The 19,758-nt window shown below is 42.8% G+C and overlaps 1 protein-coding gene across 5 annotated transcripts in view; it reads right to left on the reverse strand.

Moving 5' to 3' along the window:
• Window positions 1-4,109: 4,109 nt before the first annotated feature.
• The window catches only part of AP2B1 (adaptor related protein complex 2 subunit beta 1), a 145,695-nt gene continuing 130,046 nt past the window's right edge, over window positions 4,110-19,758 (reverse strand). For all 5 annotated transcript variants that reach the window (XM_001367661.4, XM_007485512.3, XM_016429229.2 and 2 more), the window contains 4 exons: window positions 19,671-19,755; window positions 18,345-18,431; window positions 13,190-13,344; window positions 4,110-6,970 (listed from right to left, as the gene is read on the reverse strand). In XM_001367661.4, the coding sequence (XP_001367698.1) occupies window positions 6,896-6,970; window positions 13,190-13,344; window positions 18,345-18,431; window positions 19,671-19,755 (402 nt within the window). In that variant the 3' untranslated portion in view covers window positions 4,110-6,895. The remainder of the gene's footprint in view (window positions 6,971-13,189; window positions 13,345-18,344; window positions 18,432-19,670; window positions 19,756-19,758) is intronic.

The following is a 19,758-nucleotide window of genomic DNA, read 5'->3' on the forward strand; positions in this document are numbered from 1 at the left end:
GTACTCCGAACTGTCCTGGCCCCTGGCTCTAGGTTTTCCACCACGGTCAGCACCCTGCTGGTGGGTTGGGGTGAGGCAAGGTAACTTTGTTCCGTTTATGAAGAGGGGCAGACTGAGGAGGGACACTCGCCTTCGAACTGCTGGGAGCCGATTTCTAGGCGGTCCTGCTTTTCCCCAACCTCTCCGCAGTCTTACAGCTTTACTTCCCGGAACCCGCCCGACGGGTGTCAGGCACTGGCTGAGTTGGAGGACTTGATTCAAGACCACTAAACAGCCAGTCCATCAGGTTGGCCTGCCCTGCGCCCCCTCCCCCGCTCCTACTCACTTTATGAACCGGAGGGGGAGGAGAGGGGAGCCGGCGACCCATTTCTCAGGATCTCTCTTCTGTAAGTCTGGTTCCTGTTCAGACCCAGCTTTCCCCTCTCCCCTCCTCCCCTTAAAAATGTGCAGCCTTAAGAAACAGAAAACATCTTCCTCTTCCCTCCAGCTGGCTCTTTTTTGGCAGCTAACCCAACTAGAGAGAAAGGAGGGGAAGGCTGAGTGACAGCCAGGGGCAAGGGACAGGGCTGAGATCTCAGCGGCAGATCTGAGCTCCATGACTAGGCCAGGTCCGGGGTAAGTGGACTTCCATTAGAGTACTGGAAAACCTCTTGGGTGGATTGCAGGAAGTGCCACCTCTCTCCTCCCAGCCTTGACCTGTCTCCAGCTCTGTTTCAGCCTGACCTGAGGTTGGCAGAAAATAAGGTCACATCTTGGAATATACACAGAGAGGCACCTGCCTCTGCCGACATGCCTCAGGCTGGGCTGGTTAGGAAGGTAAATGCCTGCTACATGGGGTCTACCTTCGTCCAGTGGGAGACAGTAGAGAGATGGTCTGGACAGATGGGGCCAAATATATGGCTTCTGCCTGTTTCTTAAACAATATTAAACCATCCTGGCCCTCCATTCGGATTTGTTGGCTGCTTGATCCATCACCTCCCCAAGGGTATCTGAACTCAAAAGGGGTGGGTAGGATGGGGGAAGTTTCTAATCAAGACTCTTCTGAGCTCACTCAGTGACATCTAGGTGGTGCAGTGGTTAGTTCTAGCCTTGTGATCAAGAAGACCCGAGTGCATATTTCACCCCATACTTGCTTTGTGACCCTGGGGCAAGTTATTTAACCTGTTTGCCTCAGTTTCCTTAATTATAAAATGGGGATGATAATAGCACCTACCTCCCAGGGTTGTCATAAAAGGATCAAATATTTGTAAAAATTGGCTTAGCACATTTCCTGGTACATAATAAGATACTTAATAAATGCTTATTTTCTTTCCTTTCCCACCCAATTCATGAGAAGTTTTAGATAGCATTGTGGCCTCGAAAAGATGCCCTTTGCCAAGGGATTCTTAACCTTTTATTATTGATTCCCTTGGCAATCTGGCAAAGCCTATGAACCCTTTCCTCAAAGGATACTTTTTTAATTTTTTTAACCCCTCACCTTCCATCTTAGAATCAATACTGTGTATTGGTTCCAATGCAGAAGATGGTAAGAACTAGGCAGTGGGGGTTAAGTGACTTGCCCAGGGTCACACAGCTAGGAAGTATGAGGCCAAATAGGACTTCCCATCTCTAGATCTGATTCTCAATCCCCTGAAATACCCAGCTGCCCCCTCATCATCTCTTACATCATAGTAGTATTCTACCACATTTATATAAGATCATTTATTCAGCCATTCCCCATTTAGTAGGTACTACCTCAATTTCTCTTAATCAGTGCAAAAAGAGTTACCCTAAGAGTTTTTGTTTTACATTTATTGTTTAGTGATTGAGATGAATCTCTTCATTCATCTACCTTCCCTCTTTCCACTCCCATCTCCTGGCTCTTCTATCCTTTATTTTTCCATGAAGTAAAAAGCCTGGCCCTTAATCCACTGAGCTACCCAGCTGCCTCCCAAAGTACACTTCTAAAGAATCCCAAGTTGAAAGGAATATTACAAATGTTGTGGCTGTTTGGTGAAAATAAAGATGTAGGGTTTTTTTTTCCCCATTTAAATTCCCAGACCCCTGGAATCTATTGATGGACTCCTTGCAGATTAATGGACCCCAGATTGAGTCACAACTTTAATGTCTGGGCAACTAGGTGATGCAGTAGACAGAGTTCCAGGCCTAGAGTCAGGAAGACCTGATACGACTGGACAACAACTCTAACGTCTAGAAGATTCCTAGGATTTAGAGCTGAAAGGAATATTAAGAGATCTTGCAGTATGCTCTTTACAGAAACAGATTTTCTCCAGGTCACCCAAGTAGTCAGTAACAGAGTCAAAATCCAAATAAACATTCTGGCTTCAACATTCTTCTGCTGTTAACCATCACTCCTTGTTAATCAAGGCTTTGGAACCCCTCTTTCCAGCCTAGACTTTCTTCCCTTTGTTGGCAGCCTTCTGGATGGCAGGTCGTAAACTAAATGAGAAAATGAGATGAAGAGTTTGAAGCCAACTCGGAAACTTTTCAAGAAACATCCTCTGCTAATATTATTGTCTGGGGGTTGGTTGGGATTCTAGGATTAGCGTTCAGGAGCTTGAAATGGGTAACAACGGGGGAGGTGTTATCTTTTCTGAGTACCACACCAGGTATTAAAATAAACAGGCTCTTGCCTGCTGGAGCTGGGGGTGGTGGGAAAAGAAATCTAAGCCCTTCAGAGAAGCCAGAAAAAGCAGTCATGCATGAGCTGGGGTGGGACTTAGCTGCTTTACCTTTATCTTGGGACTTCCCCTGCTTACCATTCTGGGAATAAGAGGTGAAAAACAATGGCTTCCTTGAATAGTACGGGCTCCTGCCCAGCTCCAGCCTTGCTTCCTGAGACAAGCAACTTTTAATTTTCTATATATGGCAATGGATATTGGAGCATATCGAGTTCTATCTGTTTTCCCATGAAGTAAAAAAGAAGAAAGTGAGCTAACAGGTGAGAATCTTCTTCTCTTCCCTTCAAGCAGTCTGAGCTGCAGGACACATGGAGGAGTCCTCAACTTGGGCTCATCTTTAAAGCAACTGGTCCAGGGAAATCAGACAGACCTAGTTCTCTTTGCCATGTCCACCAACACAACCAGCAGAGAACTGCAACATGTCTAGGAACTGAACTCAGAGATTCTGATCTTCTAGTGGCTTCATCGGAACCTTTTGCAGAGTAGATTTCACTTGCATCAGTTCTTAACCTCTTCTTGTGTCGTGAATGCCTTTAACAGCCTGGCGAAGCCTTTGGACCCCTCCTCAGAATGCTTTTCAATGCATAAATACATGAGGATAAAGGAAATCAATTCCATTGGAACAGACTTATCAAAATACTTAAAAACAACAACAGACCTTCGTTTAAAAACCCCTGGTCTACAGGAACAGGGAATATAGGCATTGGAAACAGAGGTTAGCTCATTCAAAGGCTACTTTCTCTGAAATTTTACCCTGAATGCCCAGTAGGATGCTAAGCTTGCACACTGCCATTCCCTCTGCATTCTGAGAAGAGGTAGGGATTAAGGTCTGTCTTGTGAGGCGTATTAGTATGACCTACTTCAAAAATCTGAGATATCGGTGGGAAGCAGAGGGCAGGAACCGGAAGCTCTGCTTAGGGGCAGAGCAACAGAAGGCCCCCCTAGTGGTGGTGATTCTAGGCCCTAAGGCTCTCTCCACCCCTCTGCCTCCCTGGCTGCCTGCTTTGGAGCAGGAAGGAAGCAGCTGCCCTCGTTTGGCAGATCCCCTTTGGAGCAATCTGTGAGTGCTGGGGGCGGGGGAGGAAGTTTGAGACTGGCAAGGAATAAGGGCAGAGAAGGCTGATCAGGTAGGCAGGGACTCATCCCTTAATTGCTCACTGCTTTGTGGGTGGATGCGGCTGAGGGTGTGGGGGGAGACACAGAATAAAAAGTCAAGATTTGGTTCACAAAGGCAGCCAGAGGATGTTTGCCCAAACCTGTGAATCTTCTCTCTCCAATTTCAGATTTCATATCTGAGTAGCTGCTAAAGCCCAGGAATGGAGCCTACTCTGACAGAGAAGGGGGTTCCAGGGTTCTGCTGGCCTAGTTCTAGTTAGTTAGCTGTTTTCTGCAAGGGCTTCAGAAGCTCAGGGAACAAAGCATATACAATTTTTTTTTTATTTTGTGTAAATGAGTTTATTGACAAGGACACCAGGCCAAGTTCCCCCCTTTCCCCACTCCCCAAGAGATTTCACCAGGAATAAACAGAATGGCAAGCATTCCCAGGGTGGGATATTCATCCCCATTCCCAACCCCTCCCCCCCAGTTCCACAACTTCAAACTTTATGGAATGGACACATGTAAAGTCCAGGCTTGGGAGGGGAAAACACTTGGAAGGGACCTCTGGACAGCAAAATCATTCTGGATGTTTGTTCCTTTACTCCCTGCATTCATGCCAGACACACACACACACACACACACACACACACACACACACACACACAGACATATTCCACAGTTAAGTTAGGCATGGTCCAAAAGCACGAAAGGGAAAGTTTAGAGCTGGCTAACATCTGTTTCCCTCTGAAAGAATTGGAGAGATTGTGCTTCATGCCTATGAATTAAAGGGGGCCATAATGACCAGGGCTTTTTTTGTTTGTTTTCCGAAAAATCAGAATGTCCCAGTTTGGCTCCCTCCATTTGGTTGGGGTGCCAGAGTGGTTGTAAGCACATCCTCACATAAGAAAGCTTGTCCAGCCTCTAACCCCAAACGTGTCGGTTGTCCTGGCCTGGGACAGAACCCCTGAATCATGAGGCTTCATTAATAAAGCCAATTTAGCAGACCTCAGGTCCTTCTGATCCTCCTCTTTTGACATACAGACAGGAAAGTAGGCAAACGGGCCCCTTCTCCACACATCCTTCACCAACACTGGCAGTCACCAGGAGGTGTGAGGGACCAGGACAGCTACATCTCCATGATTCCTTCTTTGGGTTCTCACAAGACTGGTATGGGGGAGTTACTGCAAGATCTACAAGGAGTGAACCCAGGCTCACTTCACAAAGTGCAGAATCATGGCTGTTGGAATGCCTGCAGCAGAGACCAAGATGATGGCAGGCTTCCTATTTCCACCTAGTTCCTTTCTGGTCACTAAAGCCAAACCCATTTTAGCTTTTACATCCAACAATCTGGGCCATTTACTGGGTCTCTCCCCTATTTTCTGAAAATGAGAATCTTTCTCTAGAGAAATCTTGCCAACTATGAATTCAGTCTGCTGGTTGGAATCCCCAGAATTTGAGAGCTGAGGGGGTGAGGCAGAGTAAGTAGAGGGGACAGTGGTCTTCACTCTTAAAGTACCTGAGGTCTGCTCAGGAAGATCTAAGAAGGAGCAACCCTTTTCTCTGCCTCCAAAAGTGCCCTGGAGCATGGGAAATACCAGACAGGGAGTAGAGGTGGCACTCACAGACCCAGGTTGGCAATATAGGGATTAAATGCAAAAGAGCCACACCAGGACAAGCCCACAGGGTAAATAATGAACCAGTGGGTGCTTCAGGTGTAACATTCTTCAATCAATTATGTCCAACCAAAAAGAAGGGTTAGGGGAGCTTCCAAGATACAGTAATAAAAACCGGCAACTCCTTCCAAGACAATCCTAACTGTCCACGGAACTCAGGTGCTAGAGGTCAACAGGACAAAGTATTAAGGGCACCATCACTGAGCTGACCCTACTGGCCCCTGCCTGTCACCCTGGAGCACTAGAGGGAATGGGGGCTGCTTCCTTTTGGAGTATGGAGATTTTCAGAATGATTCTTCACATGACTGGCAGGCACTGGGAAAGCTACTGGACTGAAGGGAGTTCTAAAATCATCATGGAGAACACAGACAGCAAGACACATGGAAGGCAGGGAAAGAAGTAAAAAGCAGAGGGATGTTGTACAAGGGAGTCAGAAGGTGCAAATTTCAGTCCTACCTATGCCACCAAGTAGGCATTCTTCCTCTGTCTGGGCCTCAGTTTCTACAGATCAAAGGAACCATCCAGGCACCACACAGTCTGACTTAAGGATTTCAAGGAGCAGGACATACAGAAGAACCAGCTCTGGGACTCCACCAGACCCATTCTGGCTCAGGTACAAAGAAGAGAGCCTCCTATTGATTTTTACTTGATGATCTCTAGGGCTGACAGCTGTATTTCTGTTTCTCTCTGTTGTAGAAAGAAATCAGGGCTCCTTCTCCACATGTCCAGCATCCTGGAATTACCAAATGAAGGAGAATGGCATGTCCAAAAGCAGAGCAATTTGGAAAAAACAAAATCAAGGAAAGCACATTGTCAAAGACACAAAAAAATGAAAACAAACCAAAAAACAAACCAAAAAAAACATTGTAAATTCAATTAATCAATGGATGAAGCAACTTCTCCTGAAAACATGCTGCCCAGAGTTATGACTTTGGAATGGGCAGACTCTTCCCCTAGATCTGCTTGGTTACCAAAGGGCAGTTGCTCCTCCTTTTCCTTTTTCCTAGCAAAAAAATTTCCAATATGTATAAAAAAATACAAAACATTAAAGTGCAATTAATTCATGATTCAATGATACTTTGCTTTGCTTTAATAAAGTTTCTTTCCCTTTTTTTTTTGGATTCTTCAAATGAATTTTCAATTACAAAATAATAAACGATGTCTCTAAAGCAGGTTTAGAAAATGATAGTCATTGGCACAGGATGGAGAAGCTCACAGGTGGCAGAGGCAGGGAGTAGCCAAAGCAGGGCTTACAAACTTTCATGGGCAGATAAAACTATCCAGAGGGTTGTGTCCTAACATTAGCACACGTACACTAGTCACTACCTTGGTGGGTCAGGGTGGTTTGGACTCAAGAGTCTACACATAAACACAATTGCTTCCAGTTAAAGAGTTCTTGGTTTGCACAAATGGTGGGGATGGTGAGGACCCTCAATTAGTCTTTTAGTTTTTCAAAATTCCATCGTAGACCTGGTAGATGTACTGGGAGACTTCGGGTGCTCGACACTTCAGAGACAGCTGTTGAAGAAAAATGAGAGAAGGAAGATTAGCATGGAGGCTAGCAATAACTTAAAAGGGTCTGAACTGCCCCAAATACATTTCATACAATGGGGCTTTTACCATGTCCTGTAGTATCTCAACAATGAGCTTGTAAATTGGTCTGGATTTTGGAATTTTGTTTTAACTTATATGATGGGGAGTGGCAACTACAAATCTACCAACAAGGCAGTATGGTTTAGGGTCAGAGGATCTGGGTTCCAAACGCAAGTTGGACACTTTTGACTTTGTTTTAAATCTCATCCAAATCAGTCCTTTGCAGTTCTATAGCTGGGAGCCTATGAGTATTAGGTTGTGCTGGGATTCTACCAAGAGTCTATGATGAACCTCTGAAGTCAGGAAGTAATCTATGCAACAGAAACCACAGAAAGTTATATAATGAAGTGTTGGCTGACAATTGACTAAGGGACTGAAAAAAGAAAATGAGGCATGGTGAATGCTAGGTATATGGAATCAGAAAGGTAGGGGTGAGACTATAAAATTGCTCATGACCACAATCTTTAACAAGAAGATAAAAATCCTAGTCTTTTATTGTTTAAGGATATTGTAAGAGAGCTCCATTGTGTCTTTTTCTAAATCTTTTTGTAATTACACAGCGTTCAAATATAGTTTATATTTCTGTTTATGTTGTTGCTATCTAGTTTTCCTCATTCTGTTAACTTTATAACATTCATCTAAGTCTTTTCAGGCTTCCCTGAATTTTTCATCCCTGTCATTTATTATGGCACAGCACTATTCCATTCCATTCATGTATCCACAACTGATTTGGCCATTTCCCAAACAATAGGCATCTATTGGTTTCCAGTTCTTTGCTACCAAAAAAAAAAAAGTGAAACTTTGGTTTATGCACCATCTTGGGGCTTATGACTAGGGAGAGAGACCTATGGGTCAAAGGAGATGGACTTTTGAGAGCACTCTTCTAAGTCTAATTCCAACTTTCCAGAATGATCAGACCAAACCAACGTGACTGGTGTGCCAGTCTTTATGCAGCCCTGCTAACACCATTCTCAGCTCTTGTCATCTGCCAATTTACTGGATGTGAGGTGAAAGCTCAGTGCTTTTTGATCAACATTTCTCTTATTATTAGTGATGTAAAACAATTTTTCATATGGTAGTTAATAGTTTTCAATTTTTCTGAGAACTGCTTCTTCATGTCTTAAGATAACTGGCCAATGACTCCTGGTCTCCTATCTTTATAATACGTTGCTATGCTATACATTTTGGTTATTGGAGTCTTTTCAGACTCCAAAAGCCTCCCTCCTTTGTTCTTGCACTATGTTCATGCAAAAGCGTTTCCATTTCAATGGTCTCTTTCAAAACCAAGTTCCTGTGAAATTACAGAAAAAATCAGTGTTTTAAGTTTTTCAACAGAAAGATATTCTATAAACCCAGGGCATTAGAAGTTTACTGAGGAAATAGGAGAAAAGCACCAATTAACAAGGGACAGGGTGACTAGGACCGAAAGAAACATTTGGTTAGATTCTTAAACTTCAAAGCTGACAGAGGCTGGCCATCAGGTAGGAATACCTTTGGTAACACTCTGACAGAGGATTATCCAGTGTCTGTTTGAATATTCCTAGTGATAGGGAGCTTACCACTTTAGAAGGGAATTAGTTTCCTTCTGTGCTGGAGAGCTCAGAAAGTTCAAATGTAAGAACGTTCTCCATACTGAATCAAAAGGTGTTTTCCTGTAACTTCTACCCAGCAGTCTCTGCCCTGATCCCTTGAAGTCACAAAGAAATGTAATTTCTCTCCCATAGAATAGGTTTTCAAAAATTTGGTAATGCTCACATGCCCTTTTCTCCACATTAAATTTTCTCCAGCTTGCCAAATGAGAAAGTACTGGATGAGGTGGGGGTCACATGTAGAATAAAAAGTGGGTTGGATCTGGAGTTAGGAAGACCTCACTCTGACACTTAGCAGTAGTGAAAATAATAACAGTAACAGGAATAAAGACTTATTTACTGCTTTAAAAAGTTTCAAAATGTTTGATATCTATTCCACCTTATCAAATTTGCACAGCAACCTTTGGAGATGGTGCTATTATATCCCCATTCTACAGATGAGAAAAATGAAGCTATGGGGAGTTGGTACAACCCTAGGCACATGGTCAGATCATTTAACCCAAGCACTTAACCTCAAAGTGATGGTGGGCAAATCACTTAAGTCCAGAAGCACAAACCGGAATGATCATTAATGAAGCAGAAAGGTCCTCTACCTATCAAAGCAATGAAGCCAACTTACTGTCTATCTTTTCCTCTCTCTCTCCCCCCATCTTTGTTTTAATTACAACAAAAACTATTAAAAAATCAAAAGAACCTTCTGTACAAAATGTAGGCCATGTGACATTCCTCAAAATGCTCTTTTACGAACATCATGAATGTGAAGGAAATCAATCTAAACTGTAAACTCTGGAGAAAAGCCATCTCTATCTACGATGTGGATCTCTGTTTTGGTCCAAGTCCTAGAATCAAACTGCCATGAATTCAGTTGGCCTGCCAAGTTCCTCCACAAGCTCAACTATGCTCTTAGAGAATCTATGGTAGAAAAATAGAGGAATGGAACATGCCTGGTTGGCCTTCCCCTAGGAGGGGGCTATAATGCTGTCAAGATTCCTCCTGACTCACAAATCACCTTTTCAAAAAAAGATTGAAATAATCTCCTGAAGTCCTCAGGAGGTCCTCAAATTCTTCATATATTAGTGGAAATAATATCTCACTTTAGTCAGTAGCACTGAGAGGCAACTAGAGGTTTGATGTCACATATGTGTACAGGGAAGTAATATTGGAAGGTAATGCACTAAGAGGTGGGGAAGGACATACAGACATAAAAGAAACAAAAGGTTGTTTTAAGGTTGGTCCTGGGTCTAGGAAGAAGGCCTTCTCTCTTCCATTTATCTACAGAGTACCCCAGTTCCCTAGACCTAGAGAATTCAGGGCAGTTTTAATAGTACAGTTCGGCTACATTATAGATATCTGTAGATTAATCTGGGAACCAAAGTGCCATTTGTAAAACTGTCTCTATAGGAAAAGGTAGTTCTGTTATGAAATAGTATTTTGGTTTTCATGACCCTAAATGGTAGCTTGATCAATGAAAATGGTTTAGTTTTTTTAAAAGAACATTGTTATGCCACCAACAATCATATGGAAAACATGCTCTAAGCCTTTACTAATAAGAGAAAATGCATTTAAACAACTCCAAGATCCCATTAGATTTGCAAAGATATAAAAAAAAAGGAAAATGCAAGGTCCTTTTCTCTTCTCACTCTCATCAGCTCCTCTTGCTTCAATAATTATTTCTATGGAGATGTTTCTTACCTCTAGTCTCAAATATCAAAATACCTATGAGATACCTTGACATGTCCCATACTGAATTATCCCTGTCCTACCTTCCTGATTTTCCTGTTACTATCCAGGGTTCCATTATTCTCTCAGTTAACCCACCTTTGTCTGTAACAAAGGTGCCAGCCTTCTCCCTCTTACACCTTTTCTCCCAATATCCAATCTGCTGCTAAAGTCTCTGGATTTTATCTCCATAATAGCTCCTGCATATGCCTCTCTTTTTCCTCTGAAGAGACTGCCAACAGATTGGTGCAGGTCTTCATCACCTCACCCCACAGGTTCCTCCTTGCCCCACAGTCCAGTGTCAAACTGACCTTCCTAAAGTGCAGTTCTGACCATCTCACCCTGTTCCATAAACTCCAGATGGCTCCCTGTTAGCTGCCTGGGACAAATAGAAACCCCGTTGGTGGTTAAAGTCTTTTATCTGCTGGACCTTTCCCACTTTTCCAGTCTTCTTAGATCAGTCTCCCTTCCACATGCTCTGAGCCCACATCTCTCCTACCCACAAGAGTGTTCCATACTGAGAATGTTGTCTCATCTCTACCTCCTAGTTACTTTGGCTTTCTTCAAGTTTCAGCTAGAGTTTCACTTTCTTCTCTTTCATTCTTTTTTAAAACATGGCTAATGTGAACATTTGTTTTGCATGACCTCATATCTAAAATGAATTTTGTTTTTGCTCAATAGGAGAGGGGGAGAAGAGAGCATCTAGAACTGCAAAATAAGATAAAATTCAGGGAAACAAAATTTAAGACCCATCTTCAGCAAGAAGCCTTGTCCAATTCTCCTTAATTTTACTACCTTACCCTCAATGTATCCTGAATATATAGCTTGTCTATACAAGACTATGAGCTCCTTATGCACAAGGACAATTTTTTGGTTTTTATTGCCTCTTTAGCATTTAAGCATAGTATCTGACACATATTAGAGACTTAATAAACACTGACTGATTAATTTACTGACTGCAACTGTGAACTGGTCCAACAATTCTGCAAAGCAACTCAGTACTATACCCAAAATGTCCTTTGCCCCAGTGATACCAGGACTTAATACCTCACAAAGAATGAAGATGGAAGGAAAGGATCCATATGTACACAAATATTTATAGCAACACTTTTGTGCTGTAGCAGAGAACTGGAAACAAGATGATTACCCATTAAATTGGGGAATAGCTAGACAAATGAGCATATGAATTTAATGAAATATTATTGTAACATAAAAATGACAAAAGGGATGAATTCAAAAAAACATGGAAAGACAAGTATGAACTGATGTAGAATGAGGTAAACAGGAGCAGGAGGGAAATTTATACAATTACTATGACTCTGGACAGAAAAACAATTTTGAAAGACTTAAAAACTCAGATTGGGTATGACTCCAAAAAACTCATTTCTTAGCAAAGGGTGATATCAACACAGTAGGTGAAAAATGAGACATACGCTCATAACAATGTGCACTTCTGTTTTGCTTGCCTACTAATTTGGTACAAGGAAAGGCACTTACCTACCTATCTTATTGGCCTACTTATTTCTTCATTCATTCCTTTATCTGGCAAGGGTACATAGGGAATGACAACCACATGAAAGGAAAAGGATCAATGAAACTTTAAAAATACAGGGAAGAGAGTAAAAAGTAATTCAGGAGGGGTCATAGGTCTCTACCTCCCCCAAAAGAATGAGGACATTTTTGCCTCTTCAGTTTGTGTAAAAATTCCTTGATAGGTATACATGTATATGACATGCAAGGAAGTTTTGGTCCTAGATATCAACTTCAATATAAACTTTAAGATCCACAAATTCATACATGAGCCTCTTTTTCTGTTCTTTGAATAAATGATCATGTTTGCTTATACTTTGTTAATTTAGTAATTTAAAAAAAAGAAGGCAAAGGTGGGAGAGAAGGAGATTTGCAAGCAAGGTATACCATGATGCAGTTGTGTTGGTAGGTTTGGCCAAGGTGAATCTGTCTCTGTCTCTTGTGGAATTTCTGTAGTTTCAGTCGTGATTTGGACTGAGATAACATATACCAAAATACATCTATTTTGGAACCTGCTGAAAGCTTATAACTGAAGTTTACAGAAATGATTTTTAAACCACTTGGAGAACCAATCCCAACCAGGAATAGCCAAAGTCAAGATAAGCTTCCCTTCTGGGTGAAAGGAAGAACAGGAAACTCCAAGGAGACTGACAAGGAAGGCAGAGAGAGAATGCACACTTCTGGGAGAATCCTGAAACTCTCCAATAATTAAGTATAAATTCAAGGTCTGATGAAACAATCTGAGTTTTATTGAGAAACACAGCTGCTACAGCTTGAGTGAAGGCACAGGAAACAGAAGAGCCAGGGCGATTATCCTAAGACAAAAATGTCCTACTCAGTGGTCACAGATCCAAAGAGCAAACAGGAAGTTGCTGTTCTAGATTAGGTTCCATATCATCATGTTTCATCCAAATACTCCTTTAAATGTATGAGGTTCCCAAATAAAAGTCTCCTAATGGATTGTCAGGAGTCAGCCCTAATCTGGCTTATATTCAAAGATAAAGGGATGCCCACTGGGGGACATGGAATAGGTAGAAAACCCTTGGCAGTCTTTGGGGGGGAAACACATCCTTCTACAATCACCTGGGGTGAGAGCTGCTTCAGAACTCCTTATAGTAATATATACACATGTGCTTATTTAACTAGAGGATGCTCTATAAACACGCACTGGGCTATGCACCAGACTGCTATGGTTTGAGAGCAGTGTGTCAGGCTGAGGAGAACAAAGGGCAGTCCTTCCCCTCCACCTCCCTGCCAATAATCTAAACCATCATTCCCCCTCTTTGGAAAGGCTGGCAAGTCTTACCGTGTAGTTGGGATTTCCTGGCTGGATGCGGAGCTCTGCCAATATCCAAATGCCATTAGTGAGTTTCAGAGACTGGTATAGCATGTCCTGCCCTTCCACATTCCTCTTGGCAATGGTATAAACATTGTTGTTTTGCAGTTTGCTGGAAACTGTGTCTAGAAACAAACAGAAAGTCAGAAAGTAATTTAAAACCTTTAAGGAAGTATCCAGTTCCTGCCCTCCTTCAAAGGTCTAAACCTAAGGAATAAAAAAGTAAGTTCCGTGTTTATATCTATAAGATCAGTCACTAAAGCATCTATTTGCCAGGCACCGTGGGGAGATAGAGAGGCAAAAGAAGTTGCTGCCCTTAAGGGGTTCACAATCTAAAGGGGGAGACAACATGCAAACAATTTCTGTATAGAATAGAAAATAATCAAGAATGGGAAGGCACTAGAATGAAGAGGGACTGGGAAAGGCTTCATGTAGAAGATGGACTTTAGCTGGGGTTTGAGGGAAGCCAGAAGGCAGGGATGGGGTACAGAAGGGGCACAGAGAAAATGCTCAGTCAAGTGCTGGAGGGTCATTTGTATAACTGAGCCCAGTGACACCAAATCAGAGTGTACATAGGGAGGTGAAAGATATAAAAAGATGGGAAAGGTAGAGGAGGGGGTAACAGGCAATGAAGGGCTTAGAATGCCAAATAAAGAATTCTGCATTTGATCAGGGTGGTGACAGGAAGCCACTGGAGTTTATCACTTCAATTTGAAAATTCTGCTCACTACAAGATCTTGGGTCAGCCACCAAGCTTCTCCATAAAAGGAGAATAACAGGACTGATGTGAAATAGAAAACTACAAAGTTCAGTACTGGAGAAAGGAGAGGAAGAAGAGGTGAAAATGGAGATTTATTGTGATATTATCATCCCAGGAAGGAGAACCAAAAGTTTCTGCCCACCAAGAAAAAAGGAAGTTTTTTTTTTTAATCTCAGGCTGACAATTCTTCTGGGAAGCATCATGTCCATTAGCTAGCTCTGTAGCATCCCTATTCTGCCTTGTGAATATCATTTTGCCAAATCCTGTACTTATGGGAGGTTAGCTGGTAGCTGTTGTGACATTTTTTTCCTAAACCCACTAGAAAGTAAACTCTCCAAGGACAGGTCTTTGCATCTCTCCTAATACGTAGCACACAGGAGGGCTTCAATAAATACTGCTGAAAGATGCCCTAATTTGTGTTTAATTCACATTAAACACCTGATATGGTATAGGAGCAGCTAGATGCCTTAGTGAAGAGCACAGGGCTTGGAGTCAGGAAGACCTGAATTCAAATCTGGTTTCAGACACTTACTAATTGTGTGATTCTGGCCAAGTCACTTAACCCTTTTTTTGCCTTAATCTAATGGAGACAGGAATGGCAAACCACTCCAGTATCTTTGTCAAGAAATCTCCAGGGACAGTATGGTCCAGAGCCAGGAAGAGTTAGACAACTAAACCACAACAAGGGTATAAGTATGGGAGGTGATTTCCCCCTGTCATGCTGCTCTGCACTTGGCTTTCTAACAGGCACACAAGCCCTTCAATCTTGCTAGATTAGCACAGGAACCCAGGATCATGTAACAGACTGGATGCAAGTTTTTCTCCTTTACATTCAAGGCCTTTATTAATACTAAGAGCAGTACCTTTAAAATAAAAGCAGTACTTCTTTCTATTCCAGGGGTCAAAGCTAGATGTTATAAACAGAACTAGTGACATTTTGGGGTGTGGAAGATATCACTGTAACTCAGTCTCCCCCCCCCATATACTGTAAGCCATATTATGAACACATCTTCCCAAATATATGCATTACCTAAGATAAAAGCATCAGAAAATTTCAACCATTGCCTATTCCTTGGAATCCAACATTATACCTGGCTATAACAGCAGCATTCTTTTAGTAGTCATTGTTTAGGACTTCAGAATCTACACCTTAGATAGACAGAGTCATTTTATATTCTCTTCTAGATATGAGGAAGTTGCTCTAGCCAGTACTTTGTTAGATTAGGTCACCCAAAAATGTTCTCTTTTGAGTTCTATCAATTGGGAGTTGACTCAAAGCAGGATCCCCAATGCCTTCTTTTTCTTTTAAATTTCTTTTTTGTTATAAATCTTATCAACAAAAATGAGCATTTTCTTAAGCAAATAACATGGAATTATATATCTAATACCAGGAATTCTAATTATATGCAACTTGGATTTTTAAAAATATCTTATTAAATATAACACAATGACATGGTGCTCGCACTGCCCAGGTTTCACAATGACCTGGTCTGAACTTTCTTCTGCTCTCTTCTGTGTATTTCTAGATGTTTCTACTTTATTTTCTTCCAACATTTGACAGGATTTTTTTGTCTAATAATTGTGAAAAATTATTCCTATCTTTCAAGAATCCTGTCCATTTCCCAGGGAAATAAAGAAAACAAGTCATGGAGCTGCTGCTCATCACACAAGCAAAAGCCTGTTTTATAAGAAGAGGCTGCAGACTTCTCACGACTTCACTACTGAGAAAAGAAATACACATGTATGCGCACTCGCATACACACACACATACACAGTGAGCCTTCCAAAATTAGAAAATGTGGCAAACAGCCATGTAGGACAGGCAAAAGTTGAATGGCTCTAAGTTTGCTGCATTTGAGATGTCTCCCCCTAGGAAGTCAGCTCTATTTCCATTGAATGGCTGTGTATTGTGGTTTTCTAAAATAGGCCCACAAGTCCCAACCCTTTACAATCATTCCCCCCCATATATTCATATTTCTGTTAACAACAATTAAGGTCAAGAGTAGGGTCGTTTATTTCAGACAAAGGGGCCTGACAATTTACATTTTCCATCTAGTGAAACACTCATTAGTAAGTATAAGACAAAGCACCATGACCTGGTAAAAAGAACCTCTCCCATTCTGAATCACCAAGTTAAATTAGTTCTGACTTTGGAGTGGAGTTTCCATTTTAGAAATGGATTTATCTGAAGGAGGGGATACATTATGGCAGGGACAAAGAAATAAAACTACTTTCCCCCCTATTATTCCAGGCCAGAAAAAAAAATGCTTTTACAAAGTGCATTGGAGTCAAGCTAACTAGGTTATCATTTAATCTATGGGTTTTCCAGAAGGTAATAAACCATCCGGACAAAGGACATTAGTGAAACTGCTTACTGTTAAGGCTTTCTTCCTACTTAAGTGTTAGAGAAAAGGGCTGGAGATCTCCCAAATAGAGGTGTATCAGGGGACAAGGAACATGAAAATCATTTCTTCAAATTGTGCAAAGCTCTCCTGGGGAAGTTGTGACTGGAAAACAGACTGAAAATCAAACTTATCTAAAGAGAGATCTGCTCTTTATATCCCCGTGACACCATCCACACATCCTTTTATGGACTACTAAATTGGAACATTCTTAATGCTGACCCCAGCAAGCAGACCCTGTTTTATTTTTTCTTCAAGATGAAGTAAACTAGTCAAAGTCAAGGGCCGGCCCTAGCCTATGGCCTCCTGAAGTCCTCAGTAGGTTGATTCCATCTGTCAGACATCAACTCTGGCATGGCTGCTCTATTTAAAGAGCTGGTACTGCTGTGATTAGGGCAGATCAGCTGGAGGGAACAGTATTTTTAGCTCACAGCTAGACTCTGAGTGTTGAATCAGATCCTGCAAAAACTGAGGACTTAAAAATGCTTTCTTGAATAGAGAACTATGGTTGGCAGGGAGCATATAGGTGACCTCACCCTGGGCCTTAGGTGATAGATGTAGGTAGGCCACCTACTTAGGAATTAGCTTCAGAAAGTAATCTCTCAGCAACATCAGTGATTTAATGTATTTAAAAAAGATGGTCTAACATGTCAAACCCAGAGGAATTTCACATCAGCTACAAGAGGGGGTTGGGGGAGGGCAGGGAAAGAACATGAATCTTGTAACCATGGAAAAAAAATATTCTAAATTAATTAAATAAAATTTTCCAAAACATAAAAAATAAATAAAAAAAGATGGTCTAAGTTCTTTAAAAAAGAGAGAGAGATTTTTGTCAACCAAGATTCATATTGCCATTAGTCAAAGAGAAGTTCACTGGAAAAGTTAATGCAGTCCTTGGAATAGCCAAGGCAGAGGCATGGCTAGGAAACAGGAGCAATGACCAAACACCTGTCTGAAGGGCGGCAACTAACCCCCCCCCCCCCCCCCCAAGACAGCCAAGATAGCTCCTTCCTCTTTTGGAGGACACTCCAAACAGGAACACTCCAAGGCAATATGGGCTCGCTGAGATGGCTTTTGGCTTTCCTCTCTAGTATCAAGGGGCCCTTTCTTATCTGTCACTTGGGCAATCCATACCTGATTTTTCTAACTTCCATTTAATTTATGGAGAAACCCCCTCCCCCCAAATCTAGTACTTTCATGTCCCTTTTGCCTTGGATCCCAGGCCCAATTTTATTGTCACTCGTGTTCTCAGATGGTAAGCTGATTCCTCAGATCTAAGGAGTACAAGGATGAAGCCAAGGGATTCAGAATTTCACTCTTCTGTGGTCAGGCACAATGACTTCTCAACTATAGCCCACTTCATTTTCTGCTGTTAGTGGAATCCTGAGAAACTCACATTTGGAAATGGGGCCCTTGCTTCCTTAATCACCAAAAGGGGCGACTCTTCTGTCTTCAGGACTCATTAAACAGCATTGCACATGGCAGAGAAATACTATCGTCCTAATCAGTATATACAGGAGAAAAAAGGCTAAGTGCCTTAACTTTCCACTTAACTATTATTCCAGGGATACAAAGTTATGTTCTTGTCTGACCAGAAGTAAATGGACATTGGAAAGCCTTACTAAAGATTTACTTGAAAGAAAAGGACCCAGAATGAGGATTCTCATGTTATAATGGCAATTCCAGTTACTCCAAGTTACTAGAGGGACCTGCCCCAGGAGCTAAGATGGCATCATAGGTTCTTCTGAAGCTCTGTTTGGCATATCTAAAGCCTCAAGCTTCTCAGGGGCAGCATGACCAAAGGAGATCAAGACAACTCAATCCCTTCAATCCACATTTGAAAGTCCTGAAGTTCTGAGGGACAAAGGCCACTCTCCTCTCCCCCACCCCCAAACCAGAGTCAAGACTGGGCAAAGGGGAGACAGAGACAAGGATGACCCAAGCAATCAGGGCTGTCACTCACCAGCGTTCAGGTGGCATTCTTTAATCTGGAATTGCAGCTCGTTCTCGTTGGGAATGTCCTTCCACGTCGCCAAGAAGACTTGGCGCTCTAAATGGAGGAGAGGGGAAAGGAACGCTGTGAGCCGGTGGCTTTCCAAAACAACGCTATCATTTGGGCATTTTCTTCAAGAGGTACTTTACCACTTGGTGGCTCAGCGGAGAGGGGTCTGATCCTAGATTCAGGAAGATCTGAGTTTAACTCTGTCATCACCTACTTTCTAACAGTGTGACTCTGGGCAATTAAGTCACTTTCTCTCTGTCTGTCTCATTTTCCTCAGCTGTAAAATGGGGATCATAATAACAGCCCCTCCTCCCAGGGTAGTTGTGAGGATCAAATGACAGTAACTGCAAGGCTCGACACATGGCACATAGGCAGTGCCATGTCAGCCCTGTGCATGCTCTCCCCAATGGCTGTACTTTTAACCCCTATGATGCCCTATGCTAGTGATGATGTGCACTGTCAGTCACACCAGTCTCCTGGAGGATGAGAGAGCAATAGTCACGGGGTAGCCCAGGGGCGGGAGGTGAGGCTGTGCCAGGTGAGCACAATCACTCCTCCAGCTGTCTCCCATTTATCATAGACCCCCCCCCCCCAGTCTCTGACTCCACTTTCTGCCCTGCTACCAAAGGGGGGGGGGGGGGGAAGAGGAAGATTCCCACGTGCTCTCTACTCCCCTCCCTTGGACCTCTGAAGTGGCCTTCTAACTGGCCTCCCTGCCTCCAGGGATCTCAGAAGGAGGGGTCTAATTGGGCCCCTGGGCTCAGGAGGCTACAAGGGCCCTGAATGACCCACAGCATCTACACCTGCCTACTCCAAATTCCTTGAGAACATGGCACTCCATCACTCATCACCATGCTTTTACTCTAGCTGTGCCGGATACCTGGATCACTTTGCCCCCTTACCTCAGCCTCCTTCAAGACTCAGCCCAAGCCCACTTTCTAGAGGAGCCTCACAGCTTCCCCGGATGCTAGTGCTACTCTGTCCTGGTCTAATCTCTGTGAGCTCCTCTGCCTCTCCTGTATCCCTGGCACTTCGCTCAGAGACTGTGGCAGGGAGGGCTAAGTAAAGTCCAGAGGCCTGGCATCTATGGTCAGAGAAAACCCTGGTTCCAAATGGAGAGAGGAATGGCTGAGATAAGAAACTGTGAAATGCAGGGACCACAGCCTCCAGGCCGACTCCTGGCAGCCAGCGATGCAGGCCCAGGCCCGGACCTATTCTGAAGTAAGTGGGGGCCAGGGAGCCCTGGGACAAAGACGGGAATGCTCAGCAGAACCGAGCCACACTCACCCATTTTTCCATCCTCCACAAAGAGTACATTGAGTGGGATGAGGCAGCTGAAGTAGAAGACGTCAATGTTATTTTTTACAGCCACCTG

Source organism: Monodelphis domestica, chromosome 2 (assembly GCF_027887165.1).
Source record: "Monodelphis domestica isolate mMonDom1 chromosome 2, mMonDom1.pri, whole genome shotgun sequence".
NCBI classification, from domain to species: domain Eukaryota; kingdom Metazoa; phylum Chordata; class Mammalia; order Didelphimorphia; family Didelphidae; genus Monodelphis; species Monodelphis domestica.